General features: G+C 42.2%; 1 protein-coding gene across 1 annotated transcript in view; it reads left to right on the top strand.

The window, feature by feature from the left end:
* The first annotated feature begins 19,076 nt into the window (after positions 1-19,076).
* The window catches only part of LOC149312691 (BTB/POZ domain-containing protein KCTD8-like), a 69,575-nt gene continuing 68,245 nt past the window's right edge, over positions 19,077-20,406 (top strand). Inside the window, exon 1 of the mRNA XM_089525184.1 lies at positions 19,077-20,146. Within this exon, the coding sequence (XP_089381310.1) occupies positions 19,156-20,146 (991 nt within the window). The 5' untranslated portion in view covers positions 19,077-19,155. The remainder of the gene's footprint in view (positions 20,147-20,406) is intronic.

Raw genomic sequence — 20,406 nt, 5'->3', positions numbered from 1 at the left:
CGGACTTTTTCTCCTTCCTCCCTGCTACATCAAAACAAATACCAACATTCACATTTTTGTAGCAAGATTTTTTTAAAAAAACACCTTGCAATATAACATACAAAATAGAAGACAGATGGACAAAGGTCATGACCACTCAAAGTATGTATCCGCATATATTCATGAGAATTTAAGAGATTGGATTTATTTCAGAGTAAACATATGTTGGCCCAAGCCTTAAAGTTGCAACTTGATGCACACCTCAAGAAAACGTAACCCCTCTGAAATCTAGGACTTACATTTCTAACATACTTATGACAGTGTTGCAGTTTTGAGAATTTTGACTAAAGCCTGTCATTAATAGTGCTTTGTATTCAGGGCTTATAATAAAATTCACAAGTGTACTTGTGGCCTCTCTCTCGCTCTCATCAAAGCATTTGCATATGGTCCCATTGAACACTGCCTTGAGATTTTAAGAGCAACTTAAAACCCCAAACCCTGTTTCTAATTATCATCACACAGGTGTGTATTTCACTCAGGAGACTAGTTTACAATCCCTCTTTTACCAAGGGAGATACAGTGAGGCTGATTATTTCCAACTCTTCCGGTAGAGTTGATTTGTACAAAGCTGGGAAGGGTTTTGCAGGTGAGATTTTCATTTCAGTTTCTGTTGTGAATACATTCCACTTTCTCATCTGAGCCTTTCTTTTGTATTTTAGTCAACATGTGGCAGCCGTAATCACAATCCTCTGAAAAGCTGCTCTCCCTCTTTCATGCCTTTTCCCCACTTGCTATCTCTTTTCTTTGTGTTTTCACAGAACCTTTTAAAAATATAGTTTCAAACATCTCCCTGAACCCTTTTAAAGTAGCGCATGGTTATACAGACATCCAGCTGGAGATCACTAATCATTCAAAGCCATCAAATATTCATTCATCTCCCCCATCCTTACCCCTTTGTATGCACTATAATCTTCTAGGAATCTATTTTGATCTAATGTGACTGAGTTGGAAAGAAAATGAACTGGATGAGAGATAAATTTCTCTTAATGCTACTACTTTTCCAATATCATGTACTACCTCAGGCAGCAGATCTTAAGAGACACAGAATTTTTAGAGCTCTCTGTGCCACATGATCAGTTCTACCCTCTTCCTCATTGACTCTGCTGGTGGCACAGGTTTGGTCATTTTTCCTTCCCGCTGCTTCATTCCTGCTTTTAAACATGACATCATCACTCAATGTGAAGAAGTACAACTGCCTTTACTTTGTAAGAATGTTGCTTCAAAGCAGTGTTAGAGTAAGGAGAAAAGTCATTGCTTGATTTTCTTTGTACAGAAATATAGATGAGTCCAGAAGGAATGACAAGAGACAAGATGGAAGGTGTGGGCAGTATCTTAGATGAGCAGAATGTAGTTAAAGCCTTCCCCAGACCCACAGTGCTTGTCACTTTGGACACTCCCAAAGGGTAACAAGGGACTAGCTAGATAAAAATTATATCCACCAAATCTTCATGGGGACTAAAATGGTGGGCAGAAGATAGGAAACGTTAATCCTTGCCCACCCCTCTGTAATGCTTCCAGGGCCCTTCCACACCTCACAATCACAGCACTACAATACTACTTTAAATGCCACAGCTGCTGCCTATGGTATGCCGGATGTGTACTTTGCTGAGGCACTGGAGTTACTGTCTGGTTCGAAATACCCATCCCTAAACTGCTAATTCCAATGTATAGGATGGAATATTGACAGTTATGTTGAATCATAGAGCTGTAACTGTGTAGTATGAAAGTGTCCCCAATTTAGACTAGAACTGTGCACACTTATTTGAATACACTGAGTTTAGTTCTAATCCTAAATACATATAACTGAAATATATCACAACATGTACCACATATTTCCCCTTGCCTAGTTAGTCAAGCCTCAATTTCCTTCCCCTGCTTCTATTGTGTTCTGTCTAAGATTGCAGGGACCTCCAGGGCAGGGACCTATCAAACCATTTTTAGTCAACGTGTTGTACATAGATGGTACTACTGTCAACCCTCCTTATCCACGAATATTTTTTATCCATGGATTCAATCATCCACAGCTTGAAAATATTCCAAAACATGTAAAATCCAAATAGCAAACTTTGATTTTTCCATTTTATATAAGGGACACCATTTTACTATGCCATTTTATTTAATGGGTCTCAAGCATCCATGGATTTTGTTATCCACGGGGGGGCCTAGAACCAAAGCCCAGCTGATAACAAGGGCCCACTGTATTTTAAATTGTCATATACATGGTTGAAACTTTATAAATTAGCAACATAATACAGTGCCATCCCTGTACCAGGTGTCACCTGGAATGGGGTGGGGCTTTTGGGGGCAGCACTCCCTCCCTCCCCCCATCCCGCCCCATCCTTTTCCTGATGAGGAAAAGAAAGGGCAGTACAGGGGAGAGCATGCGGTGGGAGACAGGGAAGGAGCACATGTGGGGATGGCATGCGGGGGGGGGGGGGAATGTCATCTTCCTTCTGAGGTGTCACCCAGCATGGGCCACACCACCGCCCTTTGTATAAGTGCATTTCACTTTTTCCTCACCTCTGCCCTATGAGAGGCTTATTCCTCCTGTTCCTAGCTTCAGTGGATGCCCCTTTCTCTCATTTATTTGAAAATATTCAAAATCCATCTGAAATTACCAAGATTAAAACCACCTACCTAAAAGAGATGGAGGGGGGTTAAAAGTAACAAATGGGTTTTTGAGACATCTGTGTCCCATATGAATGATTATACCTTAGGTCAAGAGCAACCTCCAGATTGGGCTATCACTCTCATCTGTCCCAGTTTAGCAATGATACGTTTTGTTTTCTTACATGCTAAGGGGTTGAATTTAGAGAAATAGCTGTGTTTGCCTGGAATATTAGTATGCAAAGGGACCTTGACAGTCTTAAAGGTGCTACAAGATCCCTTTGCATAATACTAAGTGATTGTTGGAGTTACCATGCAGCAACATCTGGAAGGGCATAAACTACCCATGCCAGTTTAGGTCCAATGTGCATTCTATTACAGGCAAATGTTCATACTGGAGGCTCATTGGTTAATTTAGAGGCCAATGGCTGTTTTTAGTGCATGCATCCCAGACAGAGAAATTACATTAGTCATTAACCCTTTCTCTCTTTTCCTGCCATCCTTCTCCACTCTAAGCTCAAAATGCTACCTGCCACAGGATTTTAAATTATATGAAGAAAAACAGGAGCCACTTGAGAGGTAACTTGAGGAACTGGCAGGCAAGGAAAGATGCTCACCATCCCCTGTTGTTTGCCACCTGTGCTGGGTTTTATACTTTAAAGGAGACTGAGTCTGACATGCCACACTTGTAGAGGCATTTCATGTAATGTAGTTTGGGTCTTAATGTATCCACAGCCATTTACCAGTTTTATAGATTGCAGAATCATATTCACATTCAACTCCTTTCCGTTTTGGTTGTTGTTGTGTTGTTAGCTGCCCTTGAGACAATCCTGACTAATGAAGAACCTGTGGATGAGGCATCTCCAAGTCCTGCTGTCCTCCACTGCTCTGCTTAGGTCTTGCAGACTCAGGTCTGTGACCTCCCTAACTGAGTCTCTCCGTCTAGCTTGCAGTCTTCCTCTTATTCTACTGCCTTTGATCTTTCCTAGCATTATTGTCTTTTATAATGAGTCAAGCCTTCTTGTAATGTGGCCAAAGTATGACAGCCTGAGTTTCGTCATCTTGGTTTCCAGGGAGAGTTCAGGCTTATTAGGTTACCTTTTAAACTGTGAAACTTAAATCTTGTGTATTTTATTTATTTCTATTTATTTCCCATTCTGAATGTTAGACCAAATGAATCTTATATTCTACCATCTAGGGATGTAAATCTTAGCTATTTCCTCCTCGCATGAGAAAAGAAATAATTACAGGAGAGGAATATCCCTCTGCTATATTCTTCTCACAATTGAAGGCCCTTGTGTTGTGGAGGAACTATTTTGTGTAAAAAAAAACCCCAACCCACAATGATGTGTGGGCGCATGTGTGCAAGCACGCACGCATGCAAAAAAGCTGTTTTCTGTGTAAAAAAACACTACTGCATAGGAAACTGTGTTTTCTGTGCAGAAATGTATTTGTGTGTGTGTGTGTGTGTGTGCTTTCGGCACAGAAAATAGGTTTTTGCAGAGGGGGGATGTGCTTCTCTATGCAGAACATTTCCCCTACAAAACTTTGGGATGTTCAAATAAGAAATAAGAACTCAAAATTGCAAGGTTCCTGCAAATTTATTGTTCTTCGTGGCAGGGTTTCCCAGCTGTTGGAGATCTATTTCCTAGACTTTGGAAAGAATAATAATTACCCCCACCCCAACCCCAATACCTTGTGTACACATGCATTTTTGTTAGTAGAATTTGTCACTCTCTTGACCATTATTCATGCTGAGAATTATTATGGGAATGAACCCTGTCCTGAAATGCAGTTTTGTGTTCTGTCTTGATACAACCATACACAGCTACCTTCATTCCTGCCACTTAACATTTGCACAGCTATCACCAGGTTAAGAAATGCACCCGTTACTATTGTGACATCTCTGACCTTTTCCTCTGCCTTTTTCATTTATTTCACAGTTCACCTGCTCTTTTTGAAGAATATGGGATGATTTCCCCCCCCCCCTTATATTAAGAAATTCCTTTTCAGTCCATTATAGAACATTACAATAAGCAATTATTGCTTTTTCCATCATCCTTCCCTAGCAAAGAAAGCTCATGTTTGCTCACACAGCTTAACCCAAAGCTTGGAACCCAAACACTACTGTAGCACTGTACAGGTTTGCAATATTAAGGTTGTCCCTGGGTATGTGTATTGAGACTCAACATGGCATAGTGGTTTGAGTGTTGGACTATGACTCTGGAGACCAAGATTTGAATTCCACCTCAGCCATGAAACCCACTGGGAGACCTTTAGCAAGTCACATGTTTTCAGCCTCAGGGGAAGGCACTGGCAAACTTCTGAATAAATCTTGCTAAGAAAACTCCATGATAGGTTTGCCTTGAGGTTGCAATTAGTCGGAAATGGCTTGAAGGCTACCAACAACAACAAGATTTGTTTTGGTTTCTTTTAAAACATAATTTGATGGCAGTAACATTCATGCATGAGTGAACGCACCAGACAGGGCTTTCTCTGTAATGGCACCCTGGCTGTGGACTTTTTTCCCCAAGGAAAGTCAGGCTGACTCCATCATTCTTGGACTTCTATCAGGCAGATGAAATGGTATTGTTTCATACTGGTCCTTAAAATCAGGGTGGCTTTTCTGATTGTTTTAATTATGTGTGCTTTTAAAAAAAATTAAAATAATATAGTGTAGTGTTATGTTACAGTAGAATACAATATAATAAACAAGTTGTTATTAACAGTTATATTCATTCTTCCAAAACAGGAAATTATTTTCTATTTCACATTCCCAATAATGGTTGCTTATAGCGAAATGATGCTTCACCAATTAAACACCATAGAATATAAATTGCAAGTGAAATGCTTTTGAATGGATACATGCCTATGCATGTAAGTTGTCATCAAACATATTTCCATGTATTAACTCGTATTATTACTTTCTGACTTCATAGATCAAGGAAAGCTTCCCATAATGGTGCTTGTCCTCAAGCCCATGTTTTCCAAACATGGGACATTGTCATGTTTTAACACTGTTATTGTTACACTATGATTTTATTGTTATTCCATATTATAACATTTTGGAGGAAGCTTGGGGTATAAAAACAAAAATAAATACTCATCAAGCAATTGTTCTCATATCTTGATTAAATTTTGTTGCCTAGAACGTTTGTCTTTCAGTACTTTTATCATTTTAATATAATTCACCATCCAATTTCAGATGTTATCCCTCTGCCTGGCTCTTTTATTTTTATTTCCCCTTTTTATTTTACTAAATTCATCAGGCCCTTCTCTGAGACATATTATCAAATGACAGCATAGGGACTGCTTTACAACTTGTCAGATTTCATTACCATTATTACTTACATTTTTGGCTGACAATGCTTTGCTTTTACAGTAGTCTTTTTTCCTTCTCAAACCTATTTAAGAAAACCATCTCATTCGTCACATTGTTTTCTGCCTCCAAACAATGTGAATCGTTTTGCACACACTAAGGAGTGATAGGCATTACTCTGTTCTTTCACATCACTCCAGGTGTCTAATGCATAATCTCTTGATACATTCTGTGTTTTTCTCTATAATCTGGACTACCTATAATCATTTTTGTTTAATAGCCCAATTTATATAATCTTTGAGTATGTTTAAGTTATAACCATATTACCTCACCTTTTATAACAAAGTCTCTCTTACGTCTACTTACTTCTAACTATTTTTCTGCTGGCATTTTAACAGCATCCTGTTATATAACTTAGATTCCTGGATATTAATGCCTATAAATCCCATCTTAATCCATAATATGGCACATTTTCACTTTAATATTGCCTTTCCCATTAATGTCCTTCACGGGCTCTTTTAGATTTTCATCATTTTATGTATGTATTTATAGAGCTACCATTCCATAAAAATTTGGGGATCCTTGAAATGTCTTATTATACCAATACACAGGCAAACGGTCTTATTTATCATGAAATGAGTTAGTTTTCTAAAAATGATCTCAATAGCACAGAAAAATGCTGAGCTGCTCATTGATTGATGTAGATTCTAAAAATACATTTCCCCCACTAAATATGCCAAGGGCTGGCAAGAATCAAAGAAGTTATTCACCAAACACATACACACATTCTTCAGTGACTGGCAATGCCTAATGTTTCTCTTTCTCCTCACTTACGATAGTTTTCCAGAGTTAATTTCTTGTAAACATGAGCTGCACTGTTACAGAGGTTAATGACAAATGTCACTAGAAATTTAAAACAAACATAAAACTTTAATGGCTTGCATTTCTTCCAGTCCAGAATTTGAGGTGAGCATCATCTTCTGGATAATACAGTGCACCCATGCCATATGTGGGCGCACTATACATGGCTTCAAGCTTACGCTGAAGCTACGCGACTATAATATATATGGCGGCGCAACCATGTGCCCCAAATCCTGTTGCTATGGTCACAATCTACCTCTGTTGTGTACAATTCGGGCTATAGTTCATAGCTGTTATTTTTTATGGGAGTACATAACAGGGAACTGAATCAAGACAGCAGTAAACCCTGGCTTCTGCCTCAGTATCATACAGAGGTATAAGAAGCTGCCTTATAGCAGGTCAGGCAATAAATCAGTCCAACCCAGTATTATCTACCTAAACTGACTGTCAATTACTGTCCAGGATCTCAGATATCTTTCTAATCACCAATGACCAAATTCCTTCAAGGGGAGATATAAATTAAAATTTCACCCCAAGCTTGTTCTTTACTACTAACCTGTGATCCCTTCTATACAAGCATATGAAAATGAAAGGCAAATCTGACTTCTCTCTCTCTTTCTATGCTAGCATCAATAACTCTAAGGCAGGCAATAGATCAACATCAGGACATATATTTTGCATGTAAGGATATCATAAAGGAGATGGTTTCCAATGGTTACTAGGCCTACGGCTATGTATTACATCCCAGTATCAGGCATCAATATGTCTCTCAATGATGGAGAAGACAGATGGGAGGATTTGGGAATATTTGAGTTCAGTTTGTGAATGACCCATAGGCATCTGATTGGTCACTGTGGATTCAGAATGGTGGATTAAATAGGCCATTGGTCTGGTCCAACAGGATTCTTGTAATGTTGTTAAGGTTCCAGTATTAATCCTGGGCATCATTCTGAGTGTTATATAGCCATAGGACTCTAGGGCAAAACTACTTTTGTAAAATTCGCCATTTTCTCCTTTCATATTTGCTAATGCTATAGTTTTCTCATTGCCAATCATATACTTGAAAATACACTTATATTGGCATTATTATGATGAAGACACCACTGGGTACCGTATTTACATATATTAGCTTATTAGATTGCTCTGTAATGCTTGTCACCTTTCACCTTACTCATGTATTGCTGTGCTATCATTAATTTATACTTATGATGCATTTGGGAGACTGCTGCTTTGAAATGCAGCCTCTTGCAAGGTGAAGATGTACTAGTTTTACATTTTGATTACATTGCTTCATGCAGTATCATGAGGAAAAGTCATTGCTTGCCATCTCTTTTCATATGTAAATGAACTTGCGCAAAGCTTATTTTTTTCTTGTTTACAAAATGTTTTTCTCCATGCACACATTCTGCATATTCTTAAGGCAAATTATATGTATCATTCTTAATAATGATGTCAATGAGATCTCGCTGCCAGGAACACTTAATCTTTCACCATGAAGCTGTATATAACACTGGGCAAATTATTCCATCAAGTAAGTATCCAACAATATTATTCTACTCCTGTAAGCAACATTGCATTTTTGCAGGTCTAGTTTTGGACCCTGAGCAAAAGAGGAACAGCACAGATGCCATCTGATGAACATTGTTGGGTAGTGCTGATTTTTTAAGGTTAACTAGATTAAACAATCTAGTAAACAATCAAAATCAAAATAATGTACAATCAAAATAAGACACTGGAGGAGGAAACAAGAAGAGAAAAATAAGAAACTAAATAAAATACATTCTTTTAAGATTAATTTTTATTAGTTTTTAGTATGAACAGTCTAATCTACAATCAGAATAATATATCAAAGATAAAGAAACAGAAGGAAGAAAAAGAGAAGAAGAAAAGAAGAAAAGGGAGGAACATACAACTAATATGCATGCATCTGAGGAGCTAGACCAAGTCTATGGGATGAAACCCAAGAGCAAAATAAAGTGGTTTCCAGTCACTTTGAAGATGGGGCATTTAGATGACACACAAGGCAAAAGTGCGTGGAAAGCTAAACAAAGCCATGCTCTGGGGTTAAGAACCAGAGCAAATAAAAGCTAGGATACTCAGACTCAAGAGAGAAAATTTACATTTCACATTAGTGTATAAACAGTCCGGCACGAGTGCAGGACTGCAGCAAAACAAAAAGGCGATCGCCAATAATTCCATGGATGTAATTACACCATACACAAACCAAATAGTCCAAATGGGAGTTATGGGGTGAAGGGGGCATGTATAGGGATCCTCCATGATTGAGATTTGCTACTGGGCACACTGGTTTCCAATCTTTCAAAAAGTTTTCACCTGGTTTATCACACAAAGTGAATTCTATATCTTTGGACCACATTTTCTTCCCATATGGAAATTATGTCCAAAATTTTGATCCCACTTTATCATGTGCAGCTCGCCCTCCATATTCGCAGGGGTTTGGGCACAAGAAAGTGTGGGAAAATGCAACATCTCTAATCCTCCACAACTCTTAATATTTAATACCAGCCACCCACTTCTGCCTTTGAAACAAATGAGCACAAGTACCTTTGAGACACTGCTGCAGCACTTGTGTTTTCTCATTCCTCGGGCAGAAGTGGATGGCTGTTGGCTACACTTCCTCTGGGGAACATGGCTGCCTCCACTTCTGCATTTGGAACAAGCAAGGAGAACAGAAAGATTTGATTGAGACTTCCTGCATGGCAGGGGATTGGACTGGATGGCCCTTTTGGTCTCTTCCAGCTCTACAATTCTATGATTGTGGTGGTCCATAGTTAGCTATATTCTTAAAAAATCCAGAACACACGTATCTATTATAGAAATGGATTAATACAATGTACTCTGTATGTTTTTAAAAGGTTCTAGATAGTCCCCCTTTGATCTTCCTTAATACCTTTATTGGAACCATTAGCTTTATTAGGATCAGCAACTCCTTTCCAATCATTCATGTAAATCAGATTTTTAAAGTCTTCTACAGATGTCTTTCTTAACAAATTTTCATGAACACTGATTTCTCATTATTGGGACCATAAATACCCATTCAATGAAATATCTTACTATTCCAGCTGAATTCCGACATTATAGAATCATAGAATCATAGAGTTGGAAGAGATCACAAGGGTCATCCAGTCCAACGCCATTCTGCCATGCAGGAACTCTCATTCAAAGCATCCCCGACAGATGGCCATCCAGGCTCTGTTTAAAGACCTCCAAGGAAGGAATCTCCACTACACTGCGAGAGAGTTTGTTCCACTGTTGAACAGCCCTCACTGTTAGGAAGTTCCTCTGAATGTTGAGGTGGAATCTCTTTTCCTGGAGCTTGCATCCATTGCTCCGTGTTCTCTTCTCTGGAACAGCAGAAACCAAGCTTGCTCCCTCCTCAATATGACATTCCTTCAAATATTTAAGCAGGGCTATCATATCACCACTTAACCTTCTCTTCTCCAGGCTAAACATCCCCAGCTCCCTAAGTCGTTTCTCATAGGGCATGGTTTCCAGGCCTTTCACCATTTTAATCGCCCTCCTTTGGACACACTCCAGTTTCTCAATGTCCTTTTTGAATTGTGGTGCCCAGAACTGGACACAATATTCCAGGTGGGGTCTGATCAAAGCAGAATAGAGTGGCACTATGACTTCCCTTGATCGAGACACTATACTTCTATTGATGCAGTCTAAAATCGCATTGGCCTTGTTAGCTGCCACATCACACTGTTGACTCATGTTCAACTTGTGGTCTACTTGGACTCCTAGATCCCTTTCACACGTATAAATCTCTCGTTCAGCCAGGTGTCACCCATCCTATATCTGTGCATTTCATTTTTCTGCCCTAAGTGCAGTACCTTACATTTCTGCGTGTTGAATTTCATTGTGTTAGCTTTGGCCCAGCTTTCTAGTCTATTCAGGTCATTTTGAATGTTGATCCTGTCCTCTGGAGTATTAGCTACTCCCCCTAATTTGGTGTCATCTGCAAATTTGATAGGTATGCCCCCAATTCTGTCATCCAAGTCATTGATAAAGAGGTTGAATAGCACTGGGCCCAGGACAGACCCCTTTGGGACCCCACTGGTCACTTCTCTCCAGGCTGAAAAAGAGCCATTGTTGAGCACCCTTTGGGTTCGTCTGGTCAACCAATTACAAATCCATTTAACAGTTACCTTGTCTAACCCACATTTGACTAGCTTGTTTGCAAGAACACATCTGCCTTGTCCATCTTCAAAAATCACTTTAGGTTTTAATGTTTGATTTATATAAGAGGCCACTCAATTTCTTCTATTCCTGTTTGCAGACACAAACTATAGGCCAATACTTCTTATTCTGGAAAAGTCTACACTCTCTTTTTCTTACATAAGTCTCTTGAAGACAAATAATTTTATATTTAGGATTTTTAAAAATGCCCTTTTTGCTTTCTTTTCTAGGACAAGTTCAGTCCATTTACTTTCTATATCATTATTTTCAGTTTTATTTTAATTGTTTTATTAAAATATCTTATTGTGTTATTATTAGTAGTAATAGTAGCAGTACTATTTCTTCTTAAAACTTTTTAACTGTTTAAATGTCTCCTTTTGGGGCCTCTGTCTTCAACATTTTAAACATCTCCCCCCCCCCCCATAGTTTGTTGTGTTGTTTTTTTTACCTGCATAAATGTTTATCAAACTATCTAGTGAAAAGGTATATCTTTTTTTCTGAGCACCTCCACCAACAATTTGTATGCTTTACATTTTTCCAGCACACTTTTAGAAATTTCTTTAAGCACAGTTACTTCATTCTCATTAATTTTAAATATTTTCTTAAAATGTGATCTCAATATTTCTTCTCTGATGTTCTTATATATGAAGCAAATTATCACATCTTTTGCAAGGTTTTATCCTCTGTGCACAAGTACTTTGCCCATATACTGTATGCTTCTATTTTCTTGTCTAATTTTTCATGAGAGATCTTTGTTAGGTGCACCTAACTGTCTGTTTTAAGTCAGGTGGCTCTTCTGGACCAGCACTTATTTTAATCTGTATTTCCTTTGATTTTAACTCAGTCATCTTAATTCTATTCTGTGCATTTTAAAATCCTGCTGTAAAATGTCCATTCCTTTTGAATTATCAGAGTTCTCCTGTTGTGTGTGTGTGTAACTATTGTGAAATTCTGAAATGATGCTGTGATCTCTTAGAACTGTTTTTCAGCAAGCTCTTTAAAATGATTTACTTGTCCTGTAATTTCTAATCTCCACAAGCTCATCTTCTTCTCTACATTCCCATTATTTTCTGTTAAACATGTATTCAAATATAAAATCTGGTTAAACATTTCAGTTATTATGGCTTGAATTTTTACCAGCACAGGATCACTTTTGTCTAGCCCAGCTCTGGACCTTTTTCTGGTGGCAGGTTTATGATGTCATGTAAATCCCTCTCTGTTTCAATTCCAGCATCAGAAGCCATATTTATTTCTCCTTTTCTCAATTTAGCTTCTCTATAGACCTTTTAATTGTTTATGTCTTGGAGACACTGATTCTGTTTCTTATTTCCATTCCAAATTGCCACTTAGTTTAATCTATGGTTTTTGAGAACTCTGCTATCAGTCTGTCTCAACTGTTAGCTTCACTTACTTTCACTTTCAAATACTTCTTAATGGAGATTGCACTTTGAATATTTATGATCCAAATTGTTTGTACTTACTTCATCAAAATAAATCACCAACTGAAAGAGGGTTTCTCTATGCCTGTTCAGCATGGGCCATCCAAGATTTTCCAGTAATGTGATAAATCTTTGTTTGGAGAAGTTTCCATCTGGCCAACTTTAATGAATCCTTGTGATTCTTCAGGTTCGCAGTGTGGAATATGGTAATTTCCAGGGCAGGCATCTCTACCAAACTTGGGAGGTTAACTGTGTTTCTGCCATTGTGAAATCCTTCCATATCTTTATACACTTAAATAATAAATACTGTAAAGCATATAAATCATGCTACTAACAGTCAGCCATCTTGAGCCACCTGAAGACCATTGTTGACAGTTTCCAACTGCACAACTGAGTCACTCAACACCTGTTGCTCAGATCATGAGGTGTTGCTGTCCACAAGCAGAAACAGGCTAGGACTGTAACATGTTGGAAAAGTGCCCATGGGGAGCATCAGCATATTCCTGGAGAACTACATACTCCTGTTTTTACAATCGGATTCCTTCACCCTCCCCATAAAAGGCACAATGGGCCATTTTTACCACATATTCAGACATTTAGTTACAGGTAACTGTCCTGTTATGCTGTTATGACCTTTGAAGCTGTACATAGCTGAGGTCCAGATTGTCTGAAAGACTGTGGCTGAAAACAGGTGGCCCTAAAGGGGTGGTGTCATGCCACCCCTTTGTGCGCCAGATGAGGCCTGTAGCAACTGCATGCTATGGCCCAAATCTAACCCTTTCCTGGTGCAAAGAGGAGTGGCAAAAAGCTGCCTCTTTTTGCGCCGGGGAAGGGTCTCTCCTTTCACTGCCGCCATGGCTCTTCTCCACTTCTGCAGTGTGCAGCATCTAATTGCTTTGCCGCAGGAAAGTTCCCACACTGCCAGCCTTCTGGTTGTCATGCCCTCACACCACCCCCAAATTGGCTCTTACTGCTGGTCTGTTTTGCCTCTGTATCTCCTTATACAAGACTGGCAAAATGCAATATCGCAATTAAGATTTTCACACACATCACTATTAAACAGCCAATAAACAGGCAATAAACAGCAAAAAAACATTTTCTGGATTTCCCCGTGAATGATTTGTTGCTGTTTATTGCCTGTTTATTAGTGGTGTTTTGTGAAAATCTTAATTGCGATATTGTGTTTTGCATGAGGCAATAGCTGTTTAAATCCCCCTTTTGCCCAATTTCCCCCGTGTGATAAGGTCCATAGCTATCTTTTAAATTATGGCCTGGAACAAATGGCCCAAGTGAAGCAGCTTTTGGGTGCTTCAGGGGCATGCTGTTTACATGATGATGCATGCCCTGAAAGCAGCCTGAAGCTGCTTCGACCCCATGCTCCGGACCTTTGGACTGGAGCAAAGAGGAGCTGGGATAATCCTGCTCCTGGCAGCATGGCCTGGTCTTGCAGCAGTGGCCCACTTGGGAGTGGACTGTGTGGTCCTTCCTGCCTGTCTGCTCAAGCCCAAAGTTTTAAATGTGCTTACAACTGTCTTACCTGTGTACAGTTGGCCCTTCTTATACAGTGATTTTTATACATGGATTCAAGCATCCACGGTTTGAAAATGTTCACAAATATCAAATTTCAAATATCAAACCTTGATTTTCCATTTTTTATAAGGAACACCATTTTGCTATGTTATTATATTTAATGGGATTTGAGCATCCACGGATTTGTTATCCACGGGAGATCTTGAACCAAACCCCAGCGTATAACAAGGGTCCGCTGTAATTTCAAAAAAAAATTGTTGTAAGCTGTCTTGGGTTTTGTAATGCAAAAAAGGCAGACAATATACACAATAAAATAAAATAGGTTTGAGGAATCCATGGCATTTGTTCAGCTTGGATATTGTTGTTTCTATTTTGAAACATGAAACGTTTTACCTTGGGAAGCATATTTTAGCCAAATTGCCCAACTTTGGTCAACAAGTGAGCAAGTGCACTTACATTTGCATTACTGGAAAACCAATGGAATTCTGCTGGCGCACTATTTTGCCCCAATTATGCTTCCTTGGATTCAGGACTCAGTTTGAGGCCCATGCTACTCTCTCCTGTGCGTGAATCAAGATGGAAATAAGCAAGTGAGATGATGTAGGGAAAGACTCTTCCAAAGACTTTCTGCAGCAGTGTGCAGAAGGTTGGTGAGTGTTTTACCTGTATCTTACCTGTCTGACTATAATCTCTGAAATCAATGAGCTGGTTTATATATAATTTCTGTACCAAACTGGTATGGTTCATAGAAAAGAAACAGAGTTTGAAGGCAAACCAAGGGCCATCTAATGCAATCCCTGTGCATGACTAAGAGTAAATAAATATTTTTAAAGATTGTGATATTCATTGTGATACTCATTGACTATATGCAATTGTTAACAAGTAGGCAGTTGCACTGACCTTCTGAAGCTGTGATTGTTCATTCTAGCAGTAAAGTTGCACAAAACCAAACAGGGATAATTTTACACCCCTTAGCATTGGGTTTATGGAGTATAGAAAAGAAGTCTTTTACTGATCAACAACTGTTGTTTGGCTGTGATGTGTGAATGCCATTTCCCCAGACAGAGTCAGAGTATCATTCAGAGATGCAGGAAAACATTGTAGCCTGTCTCTGCATTGAGAGAGCAGACTTAGGAAAACATTGTAGCTCTCCCCTGAAGCTTAATCTCTTCTCATCCATAAAAACTCAACAGACATTAAAGAAAGGTTGCCCTTTTCCACAACTCCGAGCTGAGTTTTTCAATGGAGCATGTTAATCTCTCACTGCTTCTTATGCTCCTGCTAGTTCTGGCCCTTCAGTTGATATACTGATTAATTCATTAAGATGATCAAGCAGAAGGCAACTTCTGGCTCAGCTTCCTACAGTCATAAAAAGTGTTTCCCTACACATGCATCCATTAGATGCCCTGCCACAATGGAAAAGAGAAAATACAGTCCATGGGCTGGATGTTTCTCAGGGAGGGGGCACATTTTGGGCCTCCAAGCCCCCCCCCCTTCTAAATCCCTGGTTTGGGTCTCCTGATCTTCATAAATTCTTCCTACTCTGAGATATGCTGGGAACTCCCTGTATTTTGAAAGAATTTTACCCATATAAGCCCCACCTGGCATTTGGCACATCAGTCCTGTGGAGGAAACTGCAAAGGTCCCTTCCTCTTGCAAAGCACACTCAGGAAAGGGGGATTTTTGCATGAGAAAATGTGAAATGGCATACATTCATGTTTCTCTAGTTGTTCTGCCACCAAGATTCTCATCTGAATCAGGACAAAACTAGGTTTCAGAGTTTCAATCCTTTTTAAAATATATTATTGTTATTATTATTATTATTATTATTATTATTATTATTATTAAACTACTGACATAACTTGACACAAACAGACAAACCAAAAAAATAAAACAACCGCCCCCCCCCCGAAACTATAATATACTCTATTGTACACTATCTTGCCTAACAAACAAACAAAACAAACAACTAGTATAACATGTGCTTCCTACTCTATCTTATCCCTTATTCTGGTATATTTATTTATATATTACTTCACCCAATAGTACTAATAAACTATCATCCCCATAATTATTGTTCATTTGCTGTGGTTATTTCTATTCTTATAAGTGTAATCTAATCTATATCTCTATTGGTACCTCCATGTTTAATATCATACCAATATTATAAGCATCTATAAGAAAACCTGTTAAGTCTTTATACACCGTCATTTTCATCAATCAATTCCTAATGTATATATGCCACCCTGGCTACTCTGTATATCAGATAATAGAGGATATTGCAATCCTAAACATGCCGATTAGTAAGTAAGCCCCGTGAGCCAGTGTGCGGTGAACTGGTTGGAGTGCTGGACTAGGACTCTGGGGTTGTATCCACTTTGCAGGATTAAAGGAGTTTGACACTCCTTGAATGACCATGACTTTATCCTACAGAATCGTGGGATTTGTAATCTGGTGAGGCATTCTGCCAGGCCTGTCAGAGAACTTTAGTGCTGGGTTCGAATCTCTGCTCAGCCATGGAAACCTAATGGGTGGCCTTTCAAACTATAATGGGAGCCAGCATGGTATAGTAGTTTGAGTGTTGGACTAAGACTATGGTGACCAGGGTTCAAATCTCCACTGGGCCATGGAAACCTATAGCCCAGCACTCAAACCACACAGTGGCTCTCCTTTAAAATACCCCCATTAAAGAGAGAGAGAAAGAGAGAGAGTCAGTGTCAGCCTTCCATATCCACGGATTCCTTATCCACAGACTCAATCATCCACGGTTTGGAAAAAAAATCTTAATATCTTCTCATCATTGAATCTCTTTATCATCCTGGGAAGGCACCGCCTTTCTTGCTTTTGGAGGGAAAGTCAGGCCTTTCTGGACTGACTCTTCTGCGTATAACATTGTGAGCCTAATATTGAGGACTGCCCTGAGTATATCCCATGAAGCCCTACTATGACTGTTTTAATGGTTTTTCTGGATTTCAGTGTTGTTATTGTGTGAGTTTTGTTATGTTTAAGGTTTTGGATTTTTAAGGGGACTTTAAAAGGGATTTAAATTTAGATGATTTTGTTTATTAAGGTCATAATATGTTGTGTTATATGTGTATCTATGTAAGCCGCCTCAATCTCTTGGGAGGGGTGGGGCATATATTATTATTATTAATATATATTCCAGAAACTAAACCTTGATTTTGCCATTTTATAGAAGGAGCATCATTTGACTATACCAAATGAATGTAACGGGACTTGAGCATCCAAGGAGTTAGATGTCCATGGAGGGGGCCTGGAACCACACCACACTGTTCCTACAAGGAGCATCTTCTATTTTCACCATTGACTCTCTTTCTCATCCCAGGAAGGAACTGCCTTTCCTGCTTTTGGAGTGAAAGAAAGTTAAGAGGTGACACGATAGCCCTGTTTAAATACTTGAAGGGATGTCATACTGAGGAGGGAGCTGACTTGTTTTCTGCTGCTCCAGAGACTAGAACATGGAGCAATGGATGCACGCTCCAGGAAAAGAGATTCCACCTCAACATTAGGAGGAACTTCCTGAAAGTAAGGGCTGTTCAACAGTGGAATACACTCCCTCAGAGTGTAGTGGAATCTCCCTCCTTGGAGGTCTTTAAACAGAGGCTGGATAGCTATCTGTCAAAGGGGATGCTTTGACTGAGAGTTCCTGCATGGCAGAATGGGGCTGGACTGGATGACCCTTGGGGTCCCTTCCAACTCTAACAGGGCGGACGCTGGCTTCCAAGGTCCTTTCGCTGGCGGAGAGCCTGACGTCAGCGCGGCTTTCCCGAGTTGGGTCCGGAGCTTGGTTGGTTGGTTGGTTGGAGGCAGCAGAGCGAAAGCGGTGCCCAGGCAGCCGGGCTGCTGCAGGAAGAGCCGAAGCAGCGGCGGGAAGACTGCGCCCTCCCAGGCCCCCGTTGCTCAAGGGGCCCGGTCAGGCCAGAGGGAAGAGGAAGAAAGGAAGGAAGGACCTCAGGACGAAGGAGCAGGAAGAATAAACTTGAAGGGGAAAAGGAGCTCAGGAAGAAGGACCATCCCTGAGGGGGGAAAGGACCCCAGGAAATTTGAGGGGTGGGGGGGAAAGGTCCTCAGGCAGGAGTATCCTCGAAGAGAAAAGGGGGCCTCAGGAGGAGCAGCTTTGAGAAGAAAAAGGGGGCCTCAGGAGGACCATCCTTGAGTGGGAAAAGGACCTCAGAAGAATAAATCTGAGGGGGGAGGAAAGGAGCTCAGGAAGGACCCTTGAGGAGAAAAAGGGGCCTCCGGGGGAGCAGCTTTGAGGGGAGAAGGGACCCCAGGAAGAACAGTAAACTTGAGGTGTGGGGGGAAGGACCCCAGGAAGGAGGGAAAAAGACTCCAGGAAGGAGCCGGGGCGATTAGTATGGGAGGCGAGCCCTCTGAGTCGGGGGCTCCAGAGCGAGAAAGGGGCTCCCCGCTGAAGCGCCCGCTAAAGCGAAGCCGCTCTTGACAAGAAGAGAGAGAAAGCGCCCACCGAGGGCAGCCCCAGGGAAAGAGAGGGAAAAGGGTCCGTGGGGCGCAGAGCCAGGGGCGCCTGTGGGGCGGGAAAGGGCGGGAGGAGCGGAGGGAAGGCGCGCTCGGCGGGGACTGAGAAGAAGGAGCGGCGCAGAGGGAAAGAGGAGGAGAGGAGCAGCTCTGGGGCGGGCTGAGGAGCAAAGAAAGGGGGCCTCAGGAAGAAGGAGCATCACTTGAGGAGGAGGAGGAGGAGGAAAAGGGGCCTTTGTCGAGGAGGAAGAGGAGAGGGAGAGGAGAGGAAGAGGAGAAGGAGAGGAGAGGAGAGGAGAGGAGGAAGAGAGGAGGAAGACGAGAAGGAGAGAGAAGAAGAGGAGGAAGAGGAGAGGAGGAGGAGAAGGAGAGGAGGAGGAGAGGAGGAAGACGAGAAGGAGAGAGGAGGAGAGGAAGAGGAGAGGAGAAAGAGAGAGGAGGAGAGGAAGGAGAGGAGGAAGAGTAGAAGGAGAGGAGGAGGAAGAGGAGGAGGAGGAGAAAGCGGAGAGGAAGAGGAGAGAAGGAGGAGGGAGAGGAAGGGAGAGGAGGAAGAGAGGAGGAGGAGGAGGAGGAGGAGGAGGAGGAGGAAGGGCTGCCTGGGAAGCCAGTGTCGGGGCCGCCGTCGGGTTTGGCTGAGCCGAGGCAAAGCTGCCCATCATGGCTCTGAAGGACAGCGGCCCTTCTTGCAGCCCGGCCGCTGCCCCCGCGGCCAGCATCCTGCCCATCAGCGCCGTGGTCTCCTCTTCCTCCTCCTCGCCGTGCTCCTCCTTGCCTGCCTCGGCTCCGTTCCCGGAGGTGGTGGAGCTGAACGTGGGCGGCCAGGTGTACGTGACCCGGCACTCGACGCTGCTCAGCGTCCCGGAGAGCACCTTGGCCCGGATGTTCTCGCCGCGGCGGAGGGCTTCTTCGCAGCCTCGGGAGCTGCCCCGGGACAGCCGCTCCCGCTTCTTCATCGACCGCGACGGCTTCCTCTTCAGGTACGTGCTGGACTACCTGCGGGACAAGACGCTGGCGCTGCCGGAGCACTTCCCGGAGAAGGAGCGGCTGCTGCGGGAGGCCGAGCACTTCCAGCTGGCGGAGCTGGCCAAGCTGCTGGCGGCCAAGGGCCCCCCGAAGCAGAGCTCCCTCCACGACGAGGGCTGCCAGAGCGACCTGGAGGAAGAAGAAGAAGAAGAAGAAGAAGAAGAAGCCAACTCTCCCGGGGGCAGCAACCACCAGGAGCAGCAGCAGCAGCAGCAGCAGCTCCTCCTCCTCCCGCAGCAGCAGCCTCCCCTGCAGAAGAGGGCCGGCTTCATCACCGTCGGCTACCGGGGCTCCTACACCGCCCTGCGGGACAACCAAGCCGCCGCCTCCGACGCCGCCAAGTTCCGCCGCGTGGCCCGCATCATGGTCTGCGGCCGGATCGCCCTGGCCAAGGAGATCTTCGGCGAGAGCCTCAACGAGAGCCGCGACCCGGACCGAGCCCCCGAAAAGTACACCTCCCGCTTCTACCTGAAGTTCACCTACCTGGAGCAAGCCTTCGACCGCCTCTCCGAAGCCGGCTTCCACATGGTGGCCTGCAACTCCACCGGCACCGCCGCCTCCGTCAACCTCAACCACTACAGGGAGGACAGGGTCTGGAGCAGCTACACCGAGTACATCTTCTACCGTGAGTCTCATTCCCAAATGATGCATTCAACCCAATGGAGTGTTAGGGACGAGTCGCAGCTGCTTTTCACACGACGCTGCAATGCAACCCGAAGAGAATCCAAAGAGAATGCGAGGTCAATCGGGGAATAAGTACATCAGCAAACTTAGTTTTTTGGAAAGGGAGCAGGAGCTGAAGGCGAGGAGGGCTTGGCTTTCAGGCCCTCAAAGGAGGGAGGGACTGTAGCGCTTACAGCTTGGCAATTCCATGTAGCAGTGGGT

The sequence above is a fragment of the Sceloporus occidentalis genome, unplaced genomic scaffold, assembly GCF_023333645.1.
Source record: "Sceloporus occidentalis isolate IW3139 unplaced genomic scaffold, rSceOcc1.0.p SCAF_5, whole genome shotgun sequence".
NCBI lineage: Eukaryota > Metazoa > Chordata > Lepidosauria > Squamata > Phrynosomatidae > Sceloporus > Sceloporus occidentalis.
Note: the sequence above shows the minus strand (reverse complement) of the source record. Positions and strands in the feature narration are given on the sequence as shown.